Raw genomic sequence first — 12,604 nt, forward strand, 5'->3', positions numbered from 1 at the left:
GCTACGTTTATTTGGCCGCCCTACCAGCTGGTCGATTATGATCGATTTTTACCGATTTATGGTGCGTTAAGCAGCCACAGTACTGCTATGCATTTCTATCACAAAAACTGGCTTTAACCAAAATGAAACTTTAATTAGATGTCGCGACTGCCATTTCGATGGCAGTTATTGAATTAATCGAGAGCCGAATTTAAAATATTTATTTTCAAATATGTATGTGATAAAATCGTCTTTAACATCTTAGTATCGTCTTAACTACATATCTGTGGATTTTTTTTTAATGCTGTTTCACATATGTATGTATGTACATGTGTACTCACTTGTATATTGTGAAAACATATATATGTACATATGTATGTGATGCAAAGAGTGTGTATATTCTACTTATTTGGGGTTAGGATTTAACCAGTAACAGTAATTTAATTAAAATATAATGAATTATTTATTAGTTGATTATTAGGACTTTGATAAAACTACTCGTACACGGGTAACTGAATAACGCTGCACATATGTACATTTATACATACATATGTACATACGTATGTAAGTGGTTTTACCCTTATTAACTTATTTAACTTTTTTAACATCTACAATAAACTCTTCTGTGATGATATATTTATGATTTACGGTATACCACTACTAACCTACCAGCTCTAAAAATATACATAAACATACATATATTTACACAACATATTTACCTCTACAACAAACACTCAGAACTCTTCTTTGGTAATTTTAGTTATAATTTTCTTCAACACAATTGTAGCTTTTAATCTGTATTACTCCCGGGTATTCGTTTGTCTCAAAAGCGCCTCACATGAGGATATACATGAAAATCAGGTGAATAAAGGAAGGTTCAGAGACTACTCTGAAAACTGACAGACAGACATCGTGGAAAATTGTGGACTGTAAAATGGTTTCTTAATTTGGCTAAGAACTGGTTCTAAAGCAGTCGTCCAACCATATTTTGTTTCCGTTGAAAAAGTTCATTAAGGTAGAAATTGGATTTCGCTCTTTAGAATGCGATAATTACAGTTCCATATATTTTTTTAACTTGTAACATTAACCGACTTCAATATCAAGTTCCTCAATGTTAAATTTTAAAATTGGCTCCCATTCTTCTAAATAGATCCAAGGATAAATTGATCGATCACTAGACTTATTTTTTTTAAATTTGATCACCAATGTGTTTGCCCAATCTGTATGAGAAAACATACATATGTATGTAAGTGTGTATCCTAGAAAATACTGCCATTGTGTCCGAATGAATGCCTACTTAAGCGGTTATCAACATCCAAATGATTGAAGCCCAATACCGATCCATTTTATACTAACAAAAATACAAATATATTAAATGATTTTGTATTGGAGTGAATATTTTTCATATAATTCACTGCCACCTCTTTCGTATGAGTCAATATTCAAAGGCGGTTTTCTAAATAACTTCATTGATATTTTTATTGTGATCTAATAATGTATAACCGAATTATTTCGGTGGGAATGCTTTAATGAAAGCAAAACCGTAATAAGATTATAACTTCCTATAATGTATATAACACAGGTATTTTTTTCTTTTCGTTATTGAAATACAAAAAACTCATGAATGGTCTCTGGATTATCGATGTGGACAAGGACAAGGGAACATAGACTTAACACAAGTTTACACAATATATTTAATATATATACGTATACATAAACATATGTATATCTCAAATCTATCAGAATGTAGACTTGAGAAAATTCCTTTGTATACATATACATATACTATACAATATATATACATATACATATATATTAACGCATATACGCATTTTAATGTATAAATATTGTTGAGAATTTCCCAATTAATTTCCCGCGGTAAGCAAAGGGCGCTAAAGAGTCTAAATACTTGCACTCAAATAGGAAGGTATGCTCATGTTTGTTAGTCAAACGATTCAAGTATTTCACTTAAGTTTTTTTACAGCATGTTTTTCGGGATTTCCTTAATTAAAGTGTAACTTACATGTAGAAGTTTAACTCTATGAACGATGAAGAAAAATAAATCTACGGGCATACAAAATTCTAAGTCCATTCGTCTATCAGTCGATCCATTTTTTATATACTTCACAACATGGTCTTGCTTTCCATACATACTTAGTATCGAATCATTTGAAGCTTTTGGGTGTGTGTCTTGAGTCACAGAATGCGATAGTCGATGCTTAATGACCGATAGTCATCGATTTTTAATCATCAACAATGGAACAAACAAATTGAGATATATAATCATAGTCAGCTTCTCTGCCTGTCGGCCTGCTTTGCCCGGATAACGGTTGGTTTTGAGTTGTCTGACGCCACGTGGAACTGTTGCTATTCGTTAAGCCAGATGCGCCGGACTGACCACCACTCATTGTTATATTATTTGTGGTACTCTTTGGGTTGGCACTGTTTCCGGGACCTGCAGAGCCATTCAAGGAAGTGCTGTTCACCGTAGTACTGCCGACCGGACCCGTTGCAGAGCCGCCAGCACCACCGGAACTGGAAACCGACCCACCGCTTGTACTAAGTAGATTCGAATTTGCCACACTTGTGCTTGGATTGCTGCCACTGACGCTGCTATTGCCGCTGGGACCGCCGCCGCCGTTTCCGTTGCCATTTCCGTTGCTACTGTTCCCGGATAGGCTAGACACCGAGCTGCTACCCCCAGCAGCAGTTGCTGCAACGCTACTGCCAGCGCTACTTCCAATAGCAGAGATGGTTGATGATGTGACTTGCGGCAAATGTTGTAAGATATTCTGTACCTCGTTCTCACTCGGAGATTCAGCAAAAATGGTTGTGTTTCCAAGAACACAGTTATTTAAAGCCATTTGCGCCTTGCTTGCCTCCTCTCGCGTCGTGTATTTACATAAGGCAATTCCTTGGTTTAAGTATAAGTGAAAGCTGACAAGAGGGCCATGCTGCATGCACAGGGTACGTAAGGTAGGACCATCGATCTGGAAAGAAAATAGAACATATAAAGTGTTAGAGCACAAAACTAAAACCAGAAGGGACCGTGTGAGACGCTTCTTACGCGTCACAACTTTTATACCCGGCACTCAGAACTACATCTGCACCTTATCGGTTACTTGTCATATTTTAAATTTTTTCTTTATCTGTCATCTACATCTACAACACTTCTTACACCAAAACGCTCCGTTAGCTTGCCGCCCTTCCCTAGACCCACACACTGCAGACTCGCGGCAGAGGCAGAGCCCGCACACAAAAAAAAACAAATATAAGCTGTGGGACGGGGTGGGTTAAAAGTCGGCAGAGGCAGAAGCAGTGTGAATGAGAGAATGTAAAAAAAAAAAACAGCGGGACAGGGTGGGTTTAGCCACTGCAAATTAATTTCTTCATTTTGGCTATAATAATGATCCAATCGGATGCCAATAATCTGATCGGTAATCTGATAGATAAGGCCCTTCCCTACGGAATGGCGTTTTTTGTTTTCTTTTATCTTCAAAATTGTAGATTTGGGAGGTTTTTGCCCTTTTGCGGGGGCGAAAGAAGTCAAGAATCCAGAAGTCTGGATGCAACATTTGGTGGCTCTAGCTTTTATGGTCTCTGAGATCCAGGCGCTCAACAAGACGGACGGACGGACAGACAGACATGGCTCAATCGACTCGGATATTGATGCTGATCAAGAATATATATACTTCATGGGGTCGGAAACGTTTGTGCACAAATACAATATACCCTATTTACTCTTCGAGTACCGGTATAATTATAGGACTAACAATTGAGGACAAGATTAAGGAAAATAAGTCCTCATTCTGGCTATAATAATGAATCGATCTGATCCGGGAATTCCGGAGTCTGATAGATATGGACACACTCTACGCAACTGCTGTTTTGGTTTTCTCGAATTTTCAATTTTAAACGAGAAGGGACGTGTGAGACGCATTTTACCCGGCACTCAGTACTACATCTGCACCTTAGCGGTGTTTTGTTAAATTTTAAATTTTTTCTTCATCTGTCATCTACATATACAACACTTCTCACAACAACACGCTCCGTTAGCTCGCCGCCCTTCCCTAGACCAACACACTGCAGACTCGAGGCAGAGGCAGAGGCACCGTCCGCACACAAAAAAAAAAACAAATAAAGCTGCGCGACGGGGTGGGTTAAAAGTCGGAAGAGGCATCGGCAGGGGCCGAGTGAAGCATAAGCAGAGTGTGAATGAGAGAATGTAAAAATAACAACAAAACTGCTGGACAGGGTGGGTTTAGCCACAGCAAATTTTTTCTTTATTCTGGCTATAATAATGATCCGATCGGATCGGATTGGTGATCTGATAGATATGGCCATTCTCTCTCGTTTTAGTTTTAGTAGTCCGCCCTTTTGCTGGGGCGGAAGGGGGCGTGGCTCATTTTTTAAATACACTGGTTTCAGTGTGAGCATATAGCAGTGTGGATGCAAAATTTGGTGGCTCTAGCTCTTATAGTCTCTGAGAACTAGCCGACAAACAAGACGGACAGACAGACATGGCTCTCTCGACTCGTCTATTGATGCTGATCAAGAATATATATACTTTATGGGGTCGGAAACGTTTCCTTCTATGCGTTACATACAACCGTTATTCCCCACAAATACAATATACCCTATTTACTCTTCGAGTACCGGGTATAAAAACTGTGTGGTATCACAGCAGTCTGGATACAACATATTGTTGCTCTAGGTCGTATTGTCTCTGAGATCCTAGGTGCTCATCAAGACGGACGGACAGACAGAGACTTGGGCTATTAATGCTGATCAAGAATACACATACTTTATGAAGTCGAAGACTACTCATACCAATAAATCTAAATCTGAAAAAAATCGAATATTATTAATTAACTATTGGAGTGACGAGTTTACAACAAATATTCCTGACCGATGCAGCACTGGTGCAAGGAGATGATTTGTCATACTATTCGAATAAAATAGATTTTAGATTCACTAAATAAAAAACGCCAAACACTTACAGCCTAAGTTTCGTTGAGTTTGGAGAATAGGATCCTTTTCTGGGTACATAGTTTCTTTAGTTAAATAGGTAGAATTTATTCTGGAGAACGACCGTGCTGAATGAACTGCCTTCTTATAGTGGATGGCGTTTTAAACTGATTTTCGATTCTCAAACGTTAAATAATATTATCCTACATTTTTTGTCTCTTATGTGGTCTTACGTCCTGAGCAGACCGCTTTTCAAAATTATGTTACAAATTTGTTGTGGATGGATTTATCATCCATAAAAAATGGTGTAACATAATGTAATTGGACCTCAAAACTTTGTCGATAATATTCGGCATGTCGATATGAAAACAGTACGGTAAGTTAACTAAATTGAATGTATTTTTCCAATAAAAATGTTTCCCGACTGACTTTTTACATTTTGAATTCGCCCCATCGGGTTTAAGTCAGTTAACACGAGTGTCCACATTTAACTGTCCGCTAGTCTGTACATATGGAATTGATGTGTCTTTGGAAATCTTTTGTAAAGCATACCTGAGCTGTAAGATTTTTCAGAAGCAGCCAACTCGAACTCCACGAAGTATTGCCTCCAGTCCAAGTTGTATTTGTTGTTGGGACACCACTTCGGGTCTGCATCCAGCCATTGGCACCACCAGCGATCGTAGATGATGTAGAAGTGGAGCCACTCACTCCGTTGCCAGATTTATTGACATGAGTAGTCAATCCAGGCGGGGGTCCCCGAGACGATGCTTTGTTCATGGGGCTAGTCCACAGCTCAGAGGTGGATGCGCACTGCTGACTGTTGTCCGACCAACTTGACAATGTATAATAAATAGTTATATATATTTATTGCAAATATTTTACTTTTGGTATTCACCTTGGAAAGTTTTGATTAGGATTAAAACTCCACGTTGAAGATGACAAACTTAAAGGGGGCAGATCAGTCGGCGAGTTTTTGCCAGTATTGGCAAAAATATCAGCATCTTTTGGCGTCGGATTAATGGACAATGGAGATCTAGCAACGCTGCCGGGAGTTATGCTGGGATCATCTTCTATGGTTTTGATCTGAGAACCCTTAAAAATAAACTTCTGCTTGGATATGTTTAGACTTTGCATAGTTGTACAGTTTTACCTTCCACGGCTTGCCTGGCTCGAACTCTTGCACCAGGTCGGTGTAAGCGGTTGCTGCTGTAGTTGGTTGTGCAACTGACCAGTCTTTGTTCTCGTTATCAGATGAGGGATCCGGCCAACCGTCAGCAATATTGCGTCCAGTTGACCATGTACTAGGATAAAAGTATACGTTTTATTTCACGAGTTCACAATATCATTCAGTAGAGTAGTAGTTACTTTAACGTTACATGTTACCTTACGTTACCGTTACCTTATAGCATTAACCAAATATATATATATATGGTTAGTGTCATACATATACTATACTATTTGGTTAGTGCTTATGATTAGTATTACTCATGTATGTACATAAATATTCACTCCCACTCTTGTACTCCGTCTATCCGCTTTTGTCCCATTTATGACAAATATTACAATTGCTTTCACACCGCACATTCCGTTACAGCGCTCTTTCCCCCATCACTTCGACGCTGATCAACATCAATGAGGTAGTAAACCCCTTTTTTATCAGTTACTTGAATATAGTATACCCCGCTAGTTACTTCTATGATTACCTGGTACTTAAGATAGAAAATTCAGTTGTATGAAATGTTTATTTACTTACCCATCATTTTGAAGACCCAAGGAGCCCATATTGTTTGAGTTGCTTGATACATTTTGCTTAGTCGCACCTGGAGCACGCGAAAAGTCCGTGCCATCATCCTTTTCTAATACTGGAAGCTTCCACTGATTTAAACGGGACTGCTGATTGGATGCCCCTTGGTATCCGCTTGGCTGTAAATCAATTAATACGTTATAGATACCATCTAAGCGTATATTCCTCTTTATCATGTTCGACATGTTCACCTTGTTAAGATTGAGCTCAGAAAAGTTTCCTTGCAAGTTATTTATTGCATCGTGACCTCTCATATAGTCATTTCCAGAGTTGTTTAGGTGTGCTGATTGATGTTGTTGTGGTTGTTGTTGTTGTTGCTGTTGTTGCTGCTGTGAATTCGGTTGTAGATTTTGCTGTTTTATGTAAACGGCCTGTTGTGCATTTATTTGGTTTTGTAGATTCTGAATTTGTTGCTTGTATTTAGCGATGGCAACATTCACTGCCATTGGATTGGCATTGCCGCCTCTAGCCAGAGATTGCTGGGCTGCCTGGAGATGCTGCAGGTGATTAAGAAAATGTGGTTAGAAAAGCGAAATAATAATAATAAATAAGAATAAGAATAAAATAAGAAATTACCTTTATATTGCTAAGGAGTTGATTCAACAGATTTAAGGTAGTTTGTGTGAGCGGTTGAGTCAATATTTGACTGGATATGAAACCACTGTGGATGGCCAATTGAATCTGCTGGCCCAGCATGCGTATTTGCTGACCAGACGGTTGATTATTTGTGTTAGCTGCAATATTTACGGTGGCTGCAGCAGCCACTGCTGCGTTTGATGAACCCTGTCCGAATCCCACTGACACAGCGGATGCATTGCCCACGGACTGAGGCCCAACGGCAACGCCGTGTGGGCCTTGACTCAAATACTTTTGCACTTGCATGGCGGCCATGTTGGAATTGTTGCTTCCACTTCCTGTCACCGCAGCAGCGCCCATATTGTTCATAAGATTATTCTGTGGGAAATGAAACAAATGTTCAAAATCTTGTTATGCACCTATCTAGAAGGGCTACGAATGCCTAATCCGCCAGAGCACTTACAGGAGGGAATGACATCGAAGGTTGCGCAGCGCCCACTGGGTAGCGTCCAGCGAAGCCCCCACTGCTCGTTGAACTAGAGTGATCGGAGTAGGAGCCGAGACTCTCCTCGTGCCGACGCCAGCCATCCATGGCCAAAGACGAATTGGCCCGGAGCATGTCAGCCGCTTCCTCAATGTTCATATTGGAATTAACTAGCGCCCGTTCCACATCTTCCTTCTTAAATCCATTTTCTACCAGAATGCGATACTGCTTGCTTTGCTTTATCATCTCCGTGTTAAGAACATTTACCATTCCCACATTCAAGCCAGCCATCTTTTGCTGTTGCTGTGATTTGACAATGCCACCATGGGCGCTCCAGTCGGATCCGAGGTCACTACCGTCGACAACACCAACACCAATACTCGACGACGTGCTCCAACCTGATGAGCCACTTGTTGATGGCAGTTTACTCTGCTTGTTGCCCCAGCCAACTCCGACAGACGACGTGTCGCTCCAAGAATTTTGTGCTAGTCCTGCGCTTGATTTGTCGTCCACCCAGTTACTGCCAGATACAGACCCACCGCTGGGACCACCTATACCAACGTTATGACTGTCGTCCCCCCAAGCATTAACACCTGCCGCTGTGTTTCTTCCGCTGACGTTGTTCGTATGCACCCACATTGTGCCTCCATCTGGTTTGTGCTGCACACCACTCACGGATGAGAGACGCGCCTGGGGTCCCACTACACTGGTCATGGGATTGTTGGGATTGCCACCAACTGGAACATTGCTGTTGCCAACACCAACGCCTGCAATACCGATACCAACAGTTTGATTTTGTCCACGAATCAGATGATTGCGTCCAATAGAGTCGGTCATGTCTTTCCAATGACCGCCGCCGCCGCCAGTAACTCGGGTTTGTTGCCCCCATAGCGATGTCCCGTCATCGTAGTTTGGAATATTGCGGCGCTGTGGAGGTGGCGATGGCTCCTCCCAGCCACTTATCTTGTCCTTTGTAACGCTCCCGCCCACTCCCACCGTTTGGGTAGGTCCCCATTGGTTTGCAATATTTGTTGATACGGCACCAGAAACGCCACCAGAGCCCGGACCAATTCCAGGACCGGATGTCGCTCCAACATTCGAGCCGGAAACTTGCCCAACCATTTTGCTCATGTTCTGTAATTGGTTGTGGGACATTTGTGGATGGTGACCCCACATTTCTGAAGTTCCATTGAGCCTGCCAGATATTCCACGAGGATCCCCACGAATGGGATCGCGCGGATCAATCATGCGAATGTCTCGAGGATCCCCGGACGAAGTTCCAGCACTCCCGCCACCGCGTAACGTTTCGCGATGATCGACATTTCGAATGTCCATAGGTCCTCCGCCCACACCGGCTAACGGGCGTATTTCGCGAGGATCACCCCACCCGTTGCCAGTATTGCCGGCATTGTTTCCACCTCCAGCTCCAATTCCACTAGCTCCACTTATGTTACTTGAACCGCTTCCACCTGCAAGTAAAACAACCGCACGAGAAGAGAACCGATAAAACATTATACAAAATATACAATATCTAGGAATGCTTCTAAAACACTGTGCAACACGAACCCAACTCTATGTACCTACATATATATGTACATGTGTATGTATAGGTACATATCTGTCAATGTCAATGGCCAAGACGCCGTCGAAATTTTACCGAATTCTGGACAACTCAAGCTTCTCAGAATTTGGTGGATGGAGTTCAAAATATTTCATACTTATGCGACTATTTGACTTATCGGACAGAAAGTTAGTTAGTATAAGAAATGTTTGTGAGGAAGAAATATTTACTGCTGATGCCTGCCTGCTTCTTTAAACCAGGCAACAAAATTACTTTCATTTTAAAGTAACTTCCTTAAGACATTATATGGATTATTGAATTTAGTTGCACAGTGCGACTGTTGTAAATTTGTAAGCTTACATCCTGGTGTTACCACAGGCAAGGTTCCACTAGTTCCAGAACCACTATTATTACCAGTTGATCCTAGTCCAACGCCAACTCCAACAACACCCTGGCCCCACTGAGGACCAGCAGTGGGAACAACAGTGGGGCCTACATTGACTCCACTTGGATTGACACTAACGGCTGCACCAGTTCCCGTGTTGTTAACGGATCCTCCTGTCCAGACACTACCAGTATCCGCCCCGTCATCGTCTTCTCCCCACGTACCGCCCAGATTGGATGATGGCGTGTGACCCCAAGAGGGCTTCGGAATTTGTTGAGCTGGCGGCTGCCCGCCGTTTCTCAAGTTCGATTCCCAAAGATCTGTACCGTTGTTGACGCTCGGCTTCCACATGGGAGGTGCAGATGCATCCTTGTTGGTTGGCTCCGGAGAACTTGGTACCTCCCAGTTTGTATCCTGGTTGACATGTTGGCAACCCCAGCCATCCTGGGAAAAGAGTGCCTCGCGCATTGTGTTCAATTGGTCCAACTGATCCTTAGCTCCAAATATTGCATTCCCAACTATTGCAGCATCAACATGATCGTCAACGTCATTATCAAAAGCAATAATCGCTATCGTTAATAATTCGTAGGTATTCTATGGAGTGGAGTAAGAGTCCTCGTCCTTATCTTCTTTGTTCTACTCTGATTATATTGGTTTCCGTGCGTATTTCGTTTCACCACTGAGGGAATATTCAAGGTAGGATATTTGTTTAATAAATAATAATAAAGTACACTGTTTTTCAACGAATTTTACAAATGAAACATATAAATTAATTGTTTGGTCTGGTATAGTTTGTATTTATTGGCAAAGAAGAAATACTGCATTCATTCGTACACGTACATACACATATGTACTTGGGTATTTATAACTTGTCCGTATGTACCGCGTATATCTTTGGACATTTATTGCAACTAACAATACACTTGATAGAAATCCGAGACTTGATAGCATTAATCAAATTAATTTTCTTTTTTCTTGAAATTAATAATGTTAGGGAACAGAAGGAAGATAAAAATATTTAATAAGGTCCACCACGCATACTTATGCATATTCCAAGTGTGGAACATACTTGACAACTCTGGTCGAGCCAAGCAGCCGTCATTGACGCAATCACCCTATGTTAACTCTGTACCTTTTCTTCTTTTGCACTCGCGGTTAACCAGCAGCCACACAAATTGTGTTCGTTTTTTATGCTTATGAAAACAAAACAACACTATATTGCATGAATACGCTCTCGCACAGATATTTGCATGTTTACAATACAGAAAAAATGTATATACTGAACATGTGCAAATGCATGTTTTAATAGTTATGCTCAATCACTAAAGAAAATATTTTCTATAAACTGTGTATCCATACACACTCACACTAACATATACGCAGATCCATGTTATATATATATATATATATATATATATATATACAAATATATGCATATATATATATATACAAATATAGCTGAGAGTGTATGTATATATATCGAGTGTATTGTGTATGGAAAATACCAACGAAAACTGGAATAATGTTCAAAATGGAGATTCAAGAACCGAAAATTGCACATTAAAAATCTTTACTTTTGTTTTGTCTTTTACGCTACTGTACTTTACGAATCACATATTTTTCATGTATATATTTCTGCACATATTTCTGTATATATATTTTTGCAATAATTTCCTTTCTTATGCGAACGAAAAGTTGATTTTCTCTACATATCAATACAAATGTGTGTGTGTGTATCATGCCAAGCCACTGACGGTTCAGAAAGTGTGTGTATGTAGTGGAACATACATATTTACGTATTCAAGCGACCGAAATTTTCTTTTCACATTTCACTAAAGGAAAGTTAAATATTTTGCGCAGATATATATATACATATGGCATTACTTAAAATTGGAATCGAGTTCTAGTAAAAAATAATTACAATTTCGATGTGACTTGAATGCGAATTTGTTGCGCACGTTCAACGCGGACGGCAAAAGAAACAAGAGAGTGAAAAAACTGTTTGCAATGTTGCCACCTGGTCAGGAAGCCAAGCCCTTTCAAATTTGAAGTGGGGCATGTGAATGCGGCAAATACATCTAAAATCTGTTATAAAAGATTTTGTTTATGAGCAGGTAGCTACTAAAAGAACAAGAATAACATAACGGAAATCCTCAAGCTAATTGCAAGCCAAGTAAGCTCGTACGCAATTATGTAAAATATTTAAAACGTGGCAACACTCATTCTGCAACGAGACAAATACATGTACATTCAAAAGTACATAAATACACACATACACATGGTCTCAAAAAAATTCAATAATTCTTTTAAAATTATAATAACACTTCTTCCATAGATATGTGCGTACATATGGGACATTAAATTCAATTGGAAACATATAATTATTTCATTCAGGACCATGTTATGCATAACATGCACATGTACCTACATACATACATATGCATGAACATATTCTGGCTTATATTAACCCGTTTATTTTGAACGGAACGTCACTTTTGCATAGAAATACATACTCCAAGTGTTAATACCAACTAAAGCATAAGCTTTCTTCACCGCAAACTGTTTGAACACACAATTCGTAAATGCATTCGTAAATCAGAACAATAATTTCAACAACGCGTATTTATCGATGACCCTCAGAAGTGTCATACTGAAAGATACTATTTCAGTTTTAAAATATACCGTCGATATACCGAGGAAAATACTTACTTAGTCATCTAAAACGCTTATTCTTGAATTTTTAAATTTATAATATCTATAATAATATTGTTTTTTTTTCAAGGGCAGACATTTTTTTAAAGAATGACATTTTTTGTTAAGGCTTTTTTCAGAGGTAGCGGATTGTTT

At 39.9% G+C, this 12,604-nt stretch overlaps 1 protein-coding gene across 4 annotated transcripts; it reads right to left on the reverse strand.

The window, feature by feature from the left end:
- Nucleotides 1–1,440: 1,440 nt before the first annotated feature.
- LOC117590669 (protein Gawky) lies at nucleotides 1,441–12,412 on the reverse strand. 4 transcript variants are annotated; one of them, XM_034283540.1, is made up of 10 exons: nucleotides 12,271–12,412; nucleotides 9,787–10,436; nucleotides 7,791–9,280; nucleotides 7,328–7,705; nucleotides 6,943–7,248; nucleotides 6,701–6,870; nucleotides 6,098–6,248; nucleotides 5,843–6,030; nucleotides 5,500–5,779; nucleotides 1,441–2,969 (listed from the first exon to the last, which is right to left on the reverse strand). In XM_034283540.1, the coding sequence occupies exons 2-10, from the start codon at nucleotides 10,223–10,225 to the stop codon at nucleotides 2,223–2,225; spliced, it is 4,149 nt and encodes a 1,382-aa protein (XP_034139431.1). In that variant the 5' UTR covers nucleotides 10,226–10,436; nucleotides 12,271–12,412; the 3' UTR covers nucleotides 1,441–2,222. The 4 variants fall into 4 exon arrangements, with proteins under 4 accessions (XP_034139431.1, XP_034139430.1, XP_034139429.1 ...); XM_034283539.1 differs by having other exon boundaries at nucleotides 5,843–6,039; XM_034283538.1 differs by having other exon boundaries at nucleotides 9,733–10,436.
- Between the last annotated feature and the right edge of the window lie 192 nt (nucleotides 12,413–12,604).

This window comes from Drosophila guanche, unplaced genomic scaffold (genome assembly GCF_900245975.1).
Source record: "Drosophila guanche unplaced genomic scaffold, DGUA_6, whole genome shotgun sequence".
NCBI lineage: Eukaryota > Metazoa > Arthropoda > Insecta > Diptera > Drosophilidae > Drosophila > Drosophila guanche.

Coding starts and splice junctions, on each gene's coding strand:
- LOC117590669 (XM_034283537.1), bottom strand. CDS start 10,225: ATGCGCGAGGCACTCTTTTCCCAGGATGGCTGGGGTTGCCAACATGTC. Junction 9,281..9,732: donor GCCTGTGGTAACACCAGGAT/GTAAGCTTACAA, acceptor TTTTACTTGCAG/GTGGAAGCGGTTCAAGTAAC. Junction 6,871..6,942: donor CTGAGCTCAATCTTAACAAG/GTGAACATGTCG, acceptor ATTGATTTACAG/CCAAGCGGATACCAAGGGGC.